The sequence below is a fragment of the Myotis davidii genome, unplaced genomic scaffold (genome assembly GCF_000327345.1).
Source record: "Myotis davidii unplaced genomic scaffold, ASM32734v1 scaffold64, whole genome shotgun sequence".
Lineage (NCBI taxonomy): Eukaryota > Metazoa > Chordata > Mammalia > Chiroptera > Vespertilionidae > Myotis > Myotis davidii.
This window is the reverse complement of record NW_006296226.1, coordinates 2,366,972-2,384,264: the sequence shown is the minus strand read 5'-3', so window position 1 is coordinate 2,384,264 and position 17,293 is coordinate 2,366,972. Positions and strand designations below refer to the sequence as shown.

The window sequence follows — 17,293 nt, the reverse complement described above, 5'->3', positions numbered from 1 at the left end:
CCCCGCCAGCCCCCTCCCAGCCTCCAACCCCAAACACACATGTGCTTCTCTCTGTTCTCACTAAAACTTCCAGTCAGGAGCCATCCGGTGTTAGCTCTCCTCACACCTCCCTGTGAGGCCTTATCAGAGCCTCTGGATCAGTATCTACTCGCTCTTCCACCCCATCCTGTCCCACCAAATCCCAGTACCCTGCTCTGCGCACAGTAGGTATTCAGTTGTGGTAGTAGCTGATGTCTGTGGAGCACCAGAGAAGTGCCTTGCACTGTGCTAATGGCTTTAAATAATTATCCTCGTCAATTCTCCTAACATTCTTACAATGTTAGTATTATCTGCAAGTGAGGAAATGGGGAAACCAAGTCACAGAGAGGTGAAGCAAGTTGCCCTGCTGTGGTGTGGCTGGTAAGGCCGCAAGATGATAGGGCACCAAGGAGTCCAGGGAGCAGGCCCCTGGCCACACCATGCGCCCGTGGGGTGCTGCCCTCATCGGCAGCCAGCAGGACAGCACTCTGGCCTGTATGAGGTGAGGAAAACGGATGTCGATAGGCTATTAGAACCACAAGGGCAGTGCCACTGGTCTCCTACAACAGTAACGATACGTTTAGTTTTTAAATAAAAACACAGGAGCTGATTCAAAGAAAAATAAGGAAAGAGCATAGGGAATAGCGGATATGACAGAAATCACGAAAGCAATGGAAGAGCTGAGTTTCTCTGATCAGAGGAAAAAAATGTGGTCTTCGGGTCAGAGATACGGACCCGATTCCTGTGCCTTGCCCTGACAACTTTGGACAGCTTACTTGCCCTGAGAGGCAGTTTCCTCATCTGTGTAATGGGACTAGTGACTGCATTCAGCATTGTGAGGATCCAGTCCAGCCCTGTGGAGAAAGGTACAAGTTGATACTCCCCTCGTCTTTCCTGTTATCTTGAGGGCAGTAGGGAGCCAGTGAAGGCTTTTGAGTGAGAGAAAATTCCAAGATGATGCTAAAGTTTCCAATTTGGGAGACTGGAGAGGGAAGTAACGATAGGTGGGAAGAGGCACGTGAGGCTGGAGAGATACATGCAGGTGGGGCAGTCGGGGGCCCGCGGTTATTTTTATTCATATGGAGTCTGCCATGCAGGGCGGATTCAAACTGACGAGGTCGGCATGAAGTGCAGGAGAGAGGTTAGGACTTGAGATGTGTACCTGGGAGCCTCCCCACCTAAAAATGGCCACCATTTAGGTTGGCTGAGTTGTGTGGGACGATGATGTCATGGACAGCATGCCGGACCTCACACCAGGGCCTGGGAAAGTGCCTGTTTTAAGGGAGCAAATGAAAAGGAACGGAGAAGGGGGTGAGGGGATGGGTACAAGAACCAGGTCAGAGAGAGCGAAGAGAGAAGATACGTTTTCTATAAAAGCATCCTTTCCCTTTCTTTTACCTTTGGCAACATCTAAACACCATCATAAACGAACCAGAACAGTATGTCGTTTTGTGTAATCAACACGTATAATCATTCAACAAGAAGCAGTGTCTTTGGTGAGAATTGCTGTGTGCATAGTCATTTAATGAGATGCTTTAAGCCATCTGCATCCAGGTGTCACAAGGGTGATTGGGGGAAGGAGACGGATCCCCAGAGCTTTGCCGCACAGCCAGACGCACCCTCTCTTGTCCCCTACAGCTGTCCACTCCTTTGCGGATATCAAATCTGAAGATGAACTGAACCAGCTCTTCCCAGAGGCCATTTTTCCTGAGTGCCCGGAGGGTGCCGACACCTTGGAGGGATCCATGGAACAGCTAAAGAAGGGCCTCGAAAGTGGGACGGTGCTGATCCAGTTCGAGGTAGGAGAACTGAGGGCCCACCCACGACCTGGACCCCGGTGCCTCGGTGCCTCGGTGGGCTGCTCAGGTGCTGCCGAGTCAGCCGAGACCCTGGGGGCCCATGCTCATCGCCAAACACAGGAGGGGCTCCGAGCACCGGGCAGTGGAGTGGGCCCAGAAAGCGGGGGATGGGGCCCACAGCCCATCACCGAACTCTGCCTCACCCTCTTATTCTAGTATGTTTGGTAGTCATGGAGAAACGCGTCAGAAATCGAGGAGGAGGGACTCTGAGCTATTTAGCTGCCAACACAAAGGCTCCAAACACTCAGGAGTAGAAGGTACTGGAGAGGCGGTGTGGGTGGCGCCCAAAGCATGACGGAGGAGCCCGTCCCTGGCCCCGCCGGCATACTGTGGAGCAGTTAGTGTCATCCCATCGAGCACAGGGCCTTGCCCCCCCAAGTGCCCAGAACCATGTGAACATGAGTGGTAACCAAAGTCAGATGCCCCCGTCCTTCGCCAGGAGGGACCACTAATCGCAGGTTGGAACTGTTGACAAAAAGCACACACAGACTTTACAAAGCAAAGTAGGACCAGAGAAGGCTCGGTTTCTAAGCCAGTTTTACTGATCTGCTTGCCAACAGAATGAAAACAGAATGTGTTTATCGTCCAAATGTTTCTCAAGGTAGAAGAAAGCAGAGTAGTTCATGCAATAAAAGATAACAAAGAGCACAAAGAAGCATTAAACAGGGCGATAAAAGAAAATCGATCGTGATTAATGCCAACACACCCAGTTTGGATTCATAAATTAGGAAAGACAGTCTCGGGTTGAATTTGAAAACAGAAATCAGCAATTCCTTGTTTGTTTGTATAAAAAGAGAGTCACAGAAGGAAAACTAGGCAGTTTGTCAAATGCATGTGACTGCACATTGATTCAGGAAAGCAGGAGTATGAATATGGAACAAAAAGGAACGCACGGCATAGGGTCTCGAGTGAGAAGAGGTTTATGGTGCAAGGAACAGGATGTAAACAGAATTCATCATTAGAGCAATGTGTGTTAGAAGCCAGTAGAAAGGAAAAACCCACAGGTGAAAGGTGAATATAATTGACCTCCCCCCCACAACCCCCCAAAAAAATCAATAGGGAATTTTAAACTTAACAGTCATGGCAGATAATATAGACAAAAAATAAGTTTGTATCTTATGGAAATGAGAACAGGATTAAAGGGTAGGAATAATGTAATTACGTGGGTAGAATTGGATAGACATAGACTGAATACAGAGAGAGAAAGTCTTCTTCCCACTGGCCTGCGGGAGGCTGTGTAGGCTTAGGATTTTAACAGAAGAAAATGCAGAGGTTGTGTTTCCTGGCCTTGCATTGCAAAATAGTACATTCTAAACACTAAAACTGCATATTTTTAAACATTCTCCAAAAGCACTGAAACAAGAACTTAAAAGCCAGAGACAGCGTGTATTCCTTTTCTTCCTTTTTGGGTGTTGGAGGAGATGTGAAAGGCACTGTGCAGTCACTCATTCATTCAGGGGGTGTACATTAGGTGTTACCATGTGTCAAATACTGAATCAGGAGCACACAAAGGAGGGAGAAGGTGGGTTTCTGGCCCCAAGAAGTTTACGGTCTAATTTTGGTATATTTGCATGGATGTCTCATGAATCCCAGAAACAGCTAAAGACCGATATAGGGCAAGATGTCATTGCACAGAATGTGTGTTCTGTAGAAACGGGAGGCGAGAGGGTTACCGGAAGTCCTCTGGAGTGAGATGTTGTATTAATAGAGGACGAATGGGATTGAATGTGGAGGGGGGTAGAATATCCCAGGAAGGTCCCGAGCTAAATGCAGGCTAAGCTCATAGGGTGTCAGGTAGCAAAGGGAAACAGGGATACCTGGGCGGAGAACTGCAGCAAGGAGTCCTTGGACATGTCTCCAGGTGATGGAGGGCCTTCAGCCCAGAGGGAACCATTTGTCTTTTATCACACTGTCCACAGGGGGGCGCTGTGAGCTCTCATTGAGGAAGAAGACCAAGCTTGGTCTTAACCTGTGCTCCGGAGGGAGAATCCACTCCACTCAGGGGGACCTGCCTTCATGTTTCATGTAGGGGAATCCCACATAAGGTTTTTCTTGACCAACGTTCACTGAACATCATTAACAGTTTAAAAATGCTTTGGAGAGCAGTACCCCCCCGTCCCCCGTGTTTCTGAGTAGTGTTTCTTAAAGGATGACATGCTGAGCATCTGTGTGGATATTTCCCAAAGAGCTTGTTACACTGGGCCCAGACACAGCTCCTGGGTCAGCCATGCTAGGACGGGCGTAGGTGTTGATACTCTTAACCAGATCACCCGGAGGTTCTGATGTCCATGCGGATCCAGAGGATGATGGGGGAAAGGGGTGGGATACAGATTGTACCAGAACCATTGCCCCACTGCTGCCCATCCCAAGTCTTGCCTTTAGAGCGTGTAGTTAGACTAGAGCATAAGAAATGGACAACATAGAAATTTTAGGCTTTAAATTTTGCTTTCACATTTCCATTTCCTTCATTTAGTTTATGTATTTCCTAGAAATGAAGTAGGGAAACCCCCTCTTTTTAAATAACATTTGCAGAATTCCAGAATGCAAAACAGATAACAGCAGAGCAGCTCTGTGATGCAGCTGGTGGGGTACATGGAGCCCTGCCTCCGTCTCCCCACTTTGTCCCAAGGAACCCTAGCCTGTGAAACATAATTTAATGACCACTGTTACAGATGGGGAAAAGAGATCCTGCACAGCTGCTAGAGAAGAATTCTAAAGGAAGCCAGATCAAACCAGAAACTAAGACAAAGGGAAACCTTTGATGAGCACTTACTATGTGCTGAGGGCATTATGTGCACGGTCACACAGAATTCTCATCTATACAATTCCCATTGTATAGATGAAGGACCAGAGTCTGGGGGAGGTTATCCCACAGCCGAATGGAACCCAGGCAGGCTAGTTCAAGAGCTTGCTCTCTTATCAACTATCTAATCTTTGCGAACAACAGAAGGTATTTACATGTGAGAGTTATTATTAGATTAGTACAAATTAGAGCTAGAAAAGATCTGAGAAGCTATCTAGCCACATGGAGCCAAGCAGACTTTAAATCCTGGCTCTTCCTACCACTCACTTCCTACGTAACCTCAGCATGTCCCTTAATCTCTGTGGCCTCTACTTCCCCAATTGGGTGTCTCATAGGTTAGTTGTAAGGGTCAGATGAGATAAATAGTTAATGTGTTGTCTGGCACATGGTAAGAGTGCAATAAAGAGTAACAACTATCATTATTTATAAACTAGAAGCTGGATGCATGAAATTCGTGCACTTGAGGGGTCCCTCAGCCTGGCTTGTACCCTCACGCAGTCTGGGAGCCCTCGGGGGATGTCTCACTGATGGTTGAGACCTGCTGCGGGGAGCGGGCCTAAGCCATCAGTCGGACATCCTTAGCCCTGTGAAGGCAGGAGAGGCTCCCGCCACCGCTGCTACACTCACCAGCTGTGAGCCCAGCTTCTGGCTGAGTGGAGCTTTCCCTGTGGGAGCTTACTGAGCATCAGGGGGCAGCTCCTGCATTGAACATCTGCTCCCTGGTGGTCAGTGTACATCATAACAACCAGTTGTTCTGCAGTTCAGTCAATTTGCATATGATCCTTTTATTATATAGGGTAGAGGCTCCAAGAGTCTAAAGAACATGCCTGATGTTCACACAAAAAGCGTTCATGTCAACTTAGAGTTGGACCCCAGGGCTCTCTGACTCTGTAGTCCTGGCAGTTCTGGCTCTCCATATGCTCATCCAGTGCTGTCAGCAGGTGGGTGACGTGGCCTACGGGGGCTGTGCCCTGGACCAGGGCAGGAAGCTATGGCTGGTACCTAGCAGGTGCCCACCCCACCCACTCCACCACACAGAGGGCCTGTCTTGGGGTAGATGGGCCATGGCTGAATCCCTCCCATGGTGATGAGCTGGTTTCAGCACAGCTCCCTTTGAAGTATATCTCCATGAAGGGAATTTCCCTGTGCTTCCCGTGGCTTTCGATAAACAATTACAAATGTGTTCCAGAAAGCATTTGGTCCCAGCTGTAACAAAATTGAACTGAATAATTAGCCTTTCTATAGCACATTGGAATCTGCCAAAGGTGTTTTACATAGTTTGTCTCCATTGACTGTACAACAGTTCTGTGAAATAGATATGGCTAGAATGATTTGGGTCTCACCTTTATAGATGGAGAAAATGAGGCTCAGGGGCGAAAGGACTTGCCCAGTGTCACACTGAGAGAGATCTAGGGTTAGAATCTGTTAAAAGTCTAATCCGTTGTCAAAACTCACCATCGCCAGGTGGGACCCAGCCCTTCACCCAACTCCAACTTGAGCCCTCCCCTTGTAAATAATTCAAGGAATTCAGAAATAGCCACAGTAAAATTACTAGTCTCCTAACCCCCATCCCCTTTAGCTTCTTTCTCTTTGTTATAATTTACAAATAATTTGGTGGGTATCCTTCCATATTTGTTCCAATGCTCATGCAAATATAATTTTTACACTCATGATGTACATAAGTACACACACACACACACACACACACATACTATATGCCGCTATGGGGTCACTATTGTACATATTATTCTGTAACTTGCATTTTTCACTTAAAAATAGACAAATGGAGATCCTTCCAAATGTGTGCTTTTAGTCTAATTTTTTTTATTGCCTGTAATTTTGTGGTATGACTGTACCATGCATTTCTGTCAGCCCAGGGTGTGCACATGTAAAATATTTTTAAACACTGTTATAGTACTTTATTTTTTATTTTTAGTATTCTGTAATCTCAAAAGATCGTTATACTGCTGAGATACTTATATACTTACTATAATTAAAACCTTTTGCTAGATCTTTGCTTTTCTGCTAGACCATCTCAAGTTGATTACATTTACATTTTTGTTATTTGAAAAGAAATTGTTTTTACCTGCAGGTTAAGTTTACTGATTATATTTGCTTAATTAGATTTCACTTCCGTGCAGTTTAGAGGAATCTGATTCAGATATTCTCCTTTCAGAATCAAACTAAAACCACCGGTAAACCATGAATTTATTTCCAGAATGAGCTCCATTACAGTGTGTAGATACTTAAGAAGTTGTCCAATGGCTACTTGATTATTATGAACTAAAATTATAAAGGCGATCAGTAGCTGAGTGCGGGGAGAGATTGAAATTCTAAACATTTAGTAAATGTATGAGATATGACACAATTGTCGTTATCCCAAACCTCTACGCTAATTCTCTCCTGGTGATTTCTGCACTTGTTTGTTTAATTTTTTTTTAAAAAAAAAAGCTGACAAGAGAAAAACCAGCAAATAAAATTTGCAAAATCATAAGGGGCGAAATAACATTCGGCCTCCCTATTCAAATTGCAGACACATTCTAGCTGATGATACGAGCCACAATTTGTTGAACGAAGCATTCTTATGTACCCCTGAGGGCAGGCAGCATGGTTATATGTATCAAAGTCCTTCAAAATATGCTTTGATGCAATAATTCTGTCCCTGGAAATTTATAAGAGGAAAAAATTAAAAACAGCCTAGTTAAAAAGTAGAGTAAAAGTTGAAATAAATTATGAGAAACTATAGATTATTGAGACAGTAAAAATCATGTGTATAGAGAATACTTAGAATATTTAACAACACAGAAAACTAGACACTGTGTAATAAGTAGGGGGGAAAATGGCTTCAAAATTATGGTTGTATTCCAGGAACGCTTCTTGTGAGATGTGAGATTTTCCATGGCCAAATTAGCTTGAGAAATGCTTAGCTAATCATAATTAAACAAGCTTACGCACTACAGGGCTTGTCTTCTTGGAGAGTCATAGAACAGAAGATGGCTTGTAGTATCCCCAAATTTATTTGACCCTGAAACTTTTTCTAAGGGTGCCGATTTGCTTCTTCCAAAACACTTGGTCCCATAGAACACAGTATGGAACATGATAGCATATACAATTCAATCTCCATTTCTTGTTTTACGAAACATATGTGTTATGTATTTGCATATATGCTTATGTGTATTTGTGTACACATGCACAGAAAAATCTAAACTGGAGAACATATATGAAAAGGGTTGTCTCTGGGTTGTCAAATTACTGGTAATTTTCTCTTTTATACAAGTCTGAATATCCCGAATTTCCTGCAAAAGAAAAAAAGAAAAAGATCCAACATTGAAAAATGTGTTTTTAAAATTCCCATAAAGTTAATAAAAACCATTGGTGAATAATGCTTCACTTTCAGGTTCAAAATGGGAGAAACAGTTGTGTAGAAAAGAAAGCCTAAGGGGGCAGGAGGAAACTTCTGGAAGCGAGGGATGTTCCATGGCCTTGATGATGACAGGTCACTCTTGCATATTTATCCCCACACTCGCAGCGTTGTATAGAGTAAATATGGACCACCTTTTACATGTCAACCAGACCTCAATAAAGTGGTTTCGAGGAAAAAAGAAAACTCAAGCACTGAAGTCAGATCTGAGTTCAGTGTGTGGTCCATGATCTAAGCATTTAATCTCTGCCTCTTCCACTTGCAAAGGAAGGATGCTATTAATACCTCTCACAGAGCTGTCGTCAAAATCACATCAGGTGCTGTGCAAAGGTGTCTGATGGGTGCTTGTAGATACGCAAAGACTGTTTCAACTGATATTGTTGCTGGTGATTACATGCACAGGGGAATACCTCTTCATATGAAGTTTACTATGTGTGGGAATAAATGTTTTGGCTTCCTTGAGGAAGTAAGTGTTTTTACTATGGAAATAGACTTGTGGAATGATGAATGAAATGTTCTTGTTTTTTAAGCAAAACATACGGTTTACTCCACTGAATTGGAGGGAAGTGTTTTTAGACTAATGTAAATGATTTTCATTTCATTTTAAGTCGGAATTTTTTTTTCTCTCAGAATTTATTTTCTCTACCTGCTTTTGGCATTTGTCAAATGATTGTCATAAAGGTTTTACTTGCTGTGATCATTATCTGTGACTCAGACAGATATGACTTTTTCTCCCCCCCAAAGATCCTCGTTCATGATTTTTAAAAATTGAAGAATACTTCTTATGGGATCATAGAATTTCTTGTTGGGAACGTTTTTCTTTTAAGATGTAACACACAACCACTTTTAAGTGGTAAGATTTTGGCACCGTGAACGATAAACTTTTACTGTTCAAGTATGTTTTCACACTCCTTTGATAGCTGGGTTTTTTTTTTTACAATGGCTTTTTACTTCTCTGTTTGTTATATAGCAACTCTACAGAAAGAAACCTGGGTTGGCCATCACCTTTGCAAAGCTGCCTCAAAATTTGGACAAAAACCGATACAAAGACGTGTTGCCTTGTAAGTTTCTGGCATGAACGCCTCCTCCCCCCACACACTGAGATAATGTTTCCCTTCCTAAAACAGATTGTCTGGTATTCTGGACCGACTTTCAATGTGTGTGTAAACACCACCGTCTTTATTGCTGCCATCTCAGACTGGGAACAGTTGGGGAATAGTGTTTATGCTAATGCAGCGAGGGCTGCAGATGGGGCTGGGAACTGAACCCTTGTGTACTTGGTAAGATCTAAATAAGGCTGGGAATCATCGGTAAATGCCTTTTCTTCCCCCCACAGATGACACCAGCCGGGTATTACTGCAGGGAAATGAAGATTATATTAATGCGAGTCACGTGAACGTAAGTTAGAAACTGGGTAATAAGAAAGAGCACATTAATGGCTGGAAGGAGCTTGATCATGGCTCCGGGCTGCTTTGCATTTGAGGAAGTGTTTTCCTGTTCACTTCCTGATTTCAGCACAACAGCCCGGAGGGAAGGTAGAATAGCCTCATTTTACAGAGGAGGAAACTAAGGTTCAGAGAGATTCGATAATTTGAAAGTCACAAGGCTAACAGAAGGTGAGACCAAAACTTAGATTCTGTGTCTCTGACTCCGGGGTCCACACACCTTCTCTCCTCAGCTGCGGGCAGCTAGGTGTTTTGGGTTTGGGTTAGGGTTTGTTTTGTTGTGGGTTTTATTTTTATTTTTGCCAGTACTATGTAACTTTCTGTGTTTTCCCCGTTATTACTGTATATACTGTCATCTAAAATAAAAATAAAACCATCAGTGTGCATATAATCCAAAAAGAAAAGGTAAAAGATTTCACATGTTGTGAGAAAAGCAGTCATTTTACTCTGAAAACACATCTTGGGCAACTTAGTTAACCTCTCTGAACCTCCGTTTCTTCATCTAAACCAAGGGTCAGCGCACCTTTTCTATCAAGGGCCAGGGAGTCAATATTTTGGCCTTTGCAAGTCAAGGGGCAAAATTGAGGATATTACTTAGGTACTTACACAACCATTTAAACTGCAGCCATGTAAAAACATAAAAATACCGCTCTCCGCTTGCAAAGCAAAGGTCACATTTGGCCCTCAGCCCATAGTTTGCCAACTTCGGGTGTAAATGAACAGATGACTTCTCAAGTTCAGGTCTCAACTTATAGCAAAACTATCAAGAGCTTTCCTAAAAAAATAAATAAATAAAATGGGTCTGGTCAGTGATTCCATTTATTCCAAAACATCCATGGGATTCATTGATTCATTGACCCTCACTTTAACATTCCTCGTGTCTTAAGAAATGGTGGGGGCAACTTGACTTGGGGTTGTGAACACACAATATGCAGATGGATAATTATAGAATTGTACACCTGAAACCTTCATAATTTTACTAACCAATGTCACCCCAATAAATTCAATTTAAAAACAAAGAAACAGTAGTGGGGCAATAACACCACACAGTCCAATCTCCTTGACTTACTGGGGGGCAAGGGAGATACTAACACCAGGGTTGAGGAAGCCATTAACCCAAGCACCAACAAAACCATGAATTAGGTGCCTCCATTTACCTTCCCATCCAAGAATGCATGAATCACGGTACCACAGCAGAGCTCAGCGGGTTCTGAGTTCTTCTGTAGAAAGAATTCCATTCAGCAGGGCAGAAGTAAAAGCAGGGCAGGCTGGGGGAAGACGCTAGGAGAGCTGAAAACATGTCAGCGTTTAACCAACTCCAGTGGTGACTGCAAGGTGGTGGATGTGGGTGTTCACCAACTTGACTGTGGTAATCATTTCACAATGCATATGGGTATCAAACCATCATGTTGTACAACTTAAATAGATACACTTTTTATTTGTCAATTATACCTCATTAAAGCTGGGGGGCGGAGATTGATCAACTTCGTGACACAAGCATGGGCAGCCGTGCAGGAAGCCCGTGCAACAGTAGATGGTGGTTATAAGCCTGTATAGTTTATGCTTCAAAGAAAAGTAAGTAGATTTTGATAGAAAGCTGTGTGTAAAGAAAAAAAATGAGGATTTTTTAAAGGACTTTAGTTTTATTTATTTTTTACATTCAATATTATTTTGTATTAGTGTCAATGTATAGCACAGTGGTTACGTAATCATATACTTTACAAAGTGTCGTCCCCCCCAATATTTCAATACTCACCTGGCACCATATATAGTTATTACAGTATTATTGACTCTGTTCCCTGTGCTGTACCCTGTATCCCTGTGACTATTCTGTAATGCCAGTCTGTACTTCTCAATCCCTTCACCTTTTTCACCCAACCTCCCTCCCGCCTGGCAGCCATCAATCTAAAAAAAATGAGGATTGATAGGTGTCCCTGAAAATATAGATGCCCGTTATTGATGATATTTATGATACAGCAGTGAAGGTCATTTAAACTCTCCCATCATCTTGTAGGTACATTTCTAATGATCGCCTACCGAGTATCACAGTTGTATCTTAAATATCTAATGCTAGCACCTTTGTCAAATATCTTTCAAGGAATTTTAAAAGTAGCTTTTGGAAAATTTTTCTTACTGGCCATAAGTTGATAGAGACATTATTCTGGTGTGATGTCCGTTATCAACTAGAAGAGTCTAAGATCCAGTTTCCTTGTGGCAGTAACAGATTCTAATGCCTTAACACTCTCTTGCCAGATGGAAATTCCCGCTGCTAACCTTGTGAACAAGTACATTGCTGCTCAGGGACCCCTGCCACATACCTGTGCACAGTTTTGGCAAGTCGTCTGGGATCAGAAGTTATCGCTCATAGTCATGTTGACGACTCTCACAGAGCGAGGGCGGGTAAGTGGCTTGATTTCCGATTCAGGTGTGTGCATGTCACGCTGTGTTCTGTGGAACATGAATCTCAGAGCTGAAAGGGATCTTAAATGTGGCCCAGTCTAGCCCCTACATGACCCATAAAGCTTCTGTGAGGAGCTGCTAATGGACTTCTCTAATGATTGGCAAGCTTAGCCCTCCTGCTGCCCACACCCTGGCCTTCTCCAAGCTAAAGAATGACAGATCAGCCCCTCCCACTCTTGGCTCGGATACATTATTACAAGCCAGAGGCCCTTCCCCTTGCTTCACCTCACCTGCCCAGAACCCCTGCACTGGCCTCACCCACCCAGGACAAGTGCTGGTCCCCAGAAGAGCAGTGTGGGTGCCAGGTTCACAGTGGAGGTAAAATGTAGGGAGAAATGACAACCTCCAACCTCTGCTTGTGTGGCAGCAAAACCCCTTGCAAAAGCAGGTAAGAGGGGCTTAATTCAGAGAGTGATGGACTCCGTACTGTGCTTTCCAGGATGTACGTTTTCCTCAGGAACCGATCTCTGATTATATAGCAGAAATCAGCATGCAAGGGATACTGTGTCGTGAATGCTCATACTTGTGCCTACATCTGGATAGCTTCATTATGAAATGTTTATTCAGAAGCACATTCCAAAATCAAATCTAAATTAATTTTCAGCCACCTGCTTTGAATGGATCTATGCCACTTCCTCCCAGGCCTTTCCTGGCTGCGTAGTTCAGAATGCCAGACTGGTCCACGCTGAGAGCCGGAGCACAGGATTGGGATGGGTCGTATGTTTGAGGAGACCAGTCCACCCTCTCACCTGAAACAGCAAAATAAGGACTCCTACTGACTGATAGCGCCCCATAGATCGCAAATGGCTATTACGTGTGGTGTCCCAGGCAGAGTGCTCCCCACCTCTGCTAAGACCCTCCGGGGTCCATCTGTGGGTGTTCAGCTCTAATATTTTAAAAATCCCTCCTCACAAAGAGCTGAAATCCCTGCTGCTTTGAACCGTGACCCCACCTGCTTTTCCCACCTGGAGACGCAGAGTGAGTCACCCCTTCTTAATAGGCAGTGCTCTTCCCGGTATCTGAAAGTCATCCTAGACTTGCAAACACTGACATGTTCAGCTCCCACCAAGCGTGTGGTCAGTGGACATTGTCTGGTCTTTGTCTCAAGCTCTTGAAACCTACGTACAGCACTCTGGAGAGGCTCTGGAGCCACACAGTCTGGGTCCAAAAAAGGTTCCTCTTGAGCAAGTGCCTATCCTCTCTGAGCCTCAGCTGTCCCTGTGGGAAATGGAGATGATAATGGTGCTCCCCTTGAAGGGTAGATGAAGATGGCGACAATATGTACAAGAAGCTTAGAGAACTCCATGTTGCACATGTCCAACAAATGTTAAGGCATTGGTGTGGGGCGTGCGTGTGTGAGAGAGAGATCCATCATTGTCATCATCATCATTGCTGGGAGGACTCAGCCATCAGATCTGGCCTTCAGAGTGCTCCTGGGGGCGCTCCTCATTCTTTGTGTTGGCTCTCACTCTCAGCTTCTTGTCACAGTTTTCATCAAAACCCCTTCTCTTCACATAAGTCACTGTTAAAATAAATGTGAAGGTCTTTAAGAGGCTGCGGAAGCCTGTATGTCAGAGGCATCGAGGGCACTCTTTGGGGAGCAGTTGTTAGTTCTCCCAGCTCTACCCCCAGCCCCTGCCAATTCTCCCTCTTCTCTACTGAGGGATGGCCTGTCTGAGGCTTTGCTGCGAGCACAAGGCAGCAGGTCTGTGGCATCGCCGTGTCTGTAAGTCTCGCTTTTTATATTTTTAATTTTTGCTTATGTTTTGTTTTGTTTTTTGTGATTCTTCTAATCTTGTTCTGAATAGGAGATGAAGTTACAGGAACATTTTTTTAAATATATTTTATTAATTTTAGAGAGGGAGAGATAGAAATATCAATTATGAGAATCATTGATTAGCTGCCTCCTGCACGGCCCCTATTGGGGATCGAACCCAGGACCCTTCAGTCCTCAGGCCAACAATCTATCCATTGAGCCAAACCAGCTAGGGCATTACAGGGACATATTTTTTGTTGTTTTTCTGGAGCACTTGCTACCATCCTGTTCTGTGGTGTGGTGGACAAGAAGGCAGATGTAGGGCCATGTGTCCTGAATTCAAGTCTCAGCTCTACCTACCTGTGACTTTGGAAAGCTGTAAAGCCTCTGTGGGAATGGACTAATGGTACCAATTATGTTGTGAGATTGTGGGGAAATTGAATGACTTAAAACAGATAGCTTTCTTGGTATGCAATAAGTATAACAGAAAGGTTAGCATCAGTAGTAGTTTGAGTGCCACCTTAACAATTATTGCCAGGATTAGAGTATACTTATTTTGCTGTAGTATTATTTTTCTTTAAATTGACTCACCTATTTTTTGTTGTTGTTTAATAAATTTCCTTTGAAAGATACATATTTTTTAAAAAATTTTAATTTAAGTAAAGTTGGTAAACATCCTTATGTTGGTTATATTAGTTTCAGGTGTACAATATAGTCATTTGACATTTTTATACCTTACAACATGATCACCCCTAGTTCTAGTATCATATGTCACCATCTGTCTTATCACAATATGTATCAACTGTATTCCCCTTCCCCAAAAAGATACATCTTAAATGGAAGTTCAGTATCACCTGCCATAAGTAGAACTTAAGTGTAAAAATACGAAGATCGCAAAAACAACACTATTAAATTTTAAATAAATACTCTTGCCTTCCAGGCTCTAAACCTGAGGCTTGCTTGCTTCCTCGGGCACCCGCATCTCCCCCTCCTTCCCTCTTAAAAAGAGAGTTCAAGTATCAGGGAGGTAATGTGAAAGCTCTTCTGGACCCAAATTGAGACTCTCCATGGCACCCACGAGCAAAACCCATCCCACCATGTGGTTCTGTGCTGTTGAATACAGACCTGGTCTCCTCTGAATTGACCTGCAGGCATCCCATACTTTGCAGGCCCTGATCTGGGGCCACTCTGGTATTTACAGATGACAGACGTCAAGTTCATTACCTTGTCCTTTCCAAAATCTACCAGTCCCCCCATTCGCCGGACTATTCTGTTACTTCTGGGTGCCTAGATGCTCCAGGTTTTCTCAGGAACTGTCCGTGGAGGCTCCGCTCTTGGGTCTCATGATGCAGTTCCTCAGAGCCAACCCCTGAGCCCATGCAGGGTGCTGGGCGCCGTCCGTGTGCCTGTGGTGGCCCTCTCTTTCCCCTGTAATGTTGGCCTCCCCTTCCCGGCTGTAAGGCCATTCTTCTGTGCAGAGAAAAGAGCTCGGGCCAGCATGGCTGGTGACAGATGATCTGCCCTGATAGCACTCCCTTCTCTCCCTTGTTCTGCTTGTTCCAACTGCAAAGTCGGAAAAGATCCTTTCTCCCATCCCAGAGCCTCGCTTCCTCTGGCTGCGGGCAGGTGCTGGCCCTCCTGCTCCGTCCTGATTCCATCCCCCTCCTCTCCATTGTTGGTGACCAGCCGGGTTTCTTTGTTTCCCAGTCCATTCTTCCTAACGGAACCCATTCCGGCCCGTTCCTGCGTGAGAGATTCCCATCTCCCCTGAGTCACAACGTTCCCTTCACAGTCTCAGGCCCTGGGAACTCACCCCTCTTGTTTATCGATTGTTAGAAACCTGTTGTTCTAAAAGCCAGGCTGCGTGTCTCCTCCCTCTCCCGTTACAAGCTCTCGGGTGATGGGAGCCCTTCATCCTGGGGACCCTCATCGCGTCCTCACCACCACCCAGCAGCCGGTTCTTCCTGGAGTCAGGAGTCAGTCACTACAGGGGAAGTGACACTTCCAGCATGGCCTGTGTTTTCTCCAGGTTATGCACTTAGTAGAGGGGACTCCCCGCAGGCCTGTGCAGCCCTCAGGTCTGCCAGTGCAGAGGGCTCCCCTGAGGCCCTGCTTCACCCCATGGTCTGGGAAACGCTTCCCTGCAGGATCTCTGAGTTCCCCCTTTTTCTTTCCTGCCCCAAATGTTTCTCTTTGTGTGCTCCCCTCGGGTTCATGCTTTCCTCATAAAGGAAATAGAGCCCTAGAGGTACAGCTTTTCAATGGAAAAGTCATTTCTCTCTTCTTCCATCAAGGATATTTCTTTGGTGGGGGTGATTTTTTTACATCTGTGTATGCCCCATTATATGTGTCATCTGACACCAGTTGATTCCCTCTCTGGGCTTCAGTTTATTCATATGCAAAATAGAGCCAATGATAGGATTGTTTTGAGACCAAGGCAAAATAATGCCCATAAAAAGCACCATTTTTTGCCCTGGCTGGTTTGATCAGTGGATAGAGTGTCAGCCTGCGGACTGAAGAGTCCTGGGTTCCATTCCAGTCAAGGGTCCGTGCCCAGGATTTTTTTTTTTTAAGAGGCACCATTAGTGCTTACGTACTCTGTCCAAACACTGGGAGCGTGAGCGTCACCCCTCCTCCCGGCAGCAGCATTCATGATGAAACTGCAGCTGGACGAAGCGGAGTAACTTGGTCATGATCACACAGGTGGTTAGTGGGACTCACTGACCAGGATTGAAACTTGAGATTTCCACAAACCTCTCACTCTTCCCACTTCACCCCCAGGGCTTTCAGATCTAAATCAGATCAAGGGGTAAAGAGAGAGGCCAGTCCAGGGCAGATTCACTGGGAGTCTCTAGAGATAGGGATGTTTGTGGCTCTGCTCTGCCTTGCACGGGCTGATCAGTTCAGAAGCTATCTTCCCACCAGGCCTGTGGGCAGAGCTCCACACCCCCTCGCAGAAGAGGAGGAGGTGTAGGCTGGTGGGTGTCGGCTCCGCCACGGGTTCTACAGACAGCAGCCCCTTCCTGTCTAAGGAAAGTCGGGCAGTGGCTGTTAGCCAGATACCCAGGCTTAAGGTTTACAAGTAATTCTCAGCTCTAACTTCCCAGAAGCATGCTTTAATTTCAAAGCATTAAGTTCAAACTGTGGCATTCGAAAACAAGAATAGAAGAGCTGTTTCCAGACAAATTATGTGAATCCCTTGGCATGCCCTCTTTCAGCTGCAAACAGATGTAATTTTTACATTTGATGCAACTGTACGCTTGGAGGAAAAACATTTTTGAGTGAATCAGAATTTGACTGACAGAACTATGATGAGAGGGACAGCTTGGCCGTGAGTTTTGCTTTGAAGCCAGGGCAGGAGTATGATATCTATGGGACAAGCTTCAGGGTTTGGAGCGGGAAATAAAAATGGGGAGGGTCGCCCTAAACGGTTTGGCTCAGTGGATAGAGCATCGGCCTGCGGACTGAAAGGTCCCAGGTTCAATTCCGGTCAAGGGCATGTACCTTGGTTGCGGGCACATCAGTAGGAGG

At 44.8% G+C, this 17,293-nt stretch overlaps 1 protein-coding gene across 11 annotated transcripts in view; it reads left to right on the top strand.

Annotated features, from left to right (window-relative positions):
* Positions 1–17,293, top strand: part of PTPN3 (protein tyrosine phosphatase, non-receptor type 3) — a 98,644-nt gene that overhangs the window by 75,437 nt on the left and 5,914 nt on the right. For all 11 annotated transcript variants that reach the window (XM_015568770.1, XM_015568769.1, XM_006771149.1 and 8 more), the window contains 4 exons: positions 1,657–1,817; positions 9,072–9,162; positions 9,438–9,499; positions 11,800–11,946. In XM_015568770.1, the coding sequence (XP_015424256.1) occupies positions 1,657–1,817; positions 9,072–9,162; positions 9,438–9,499; positions 11,800–11,946 (461 nt within the window). The remainder of the gene's footprint in view (positions 1–1,656; positions 1,818–9,071; positions 9,163–9,437; positions 9,500–11,799; positions 11,947–17,293) is intronic.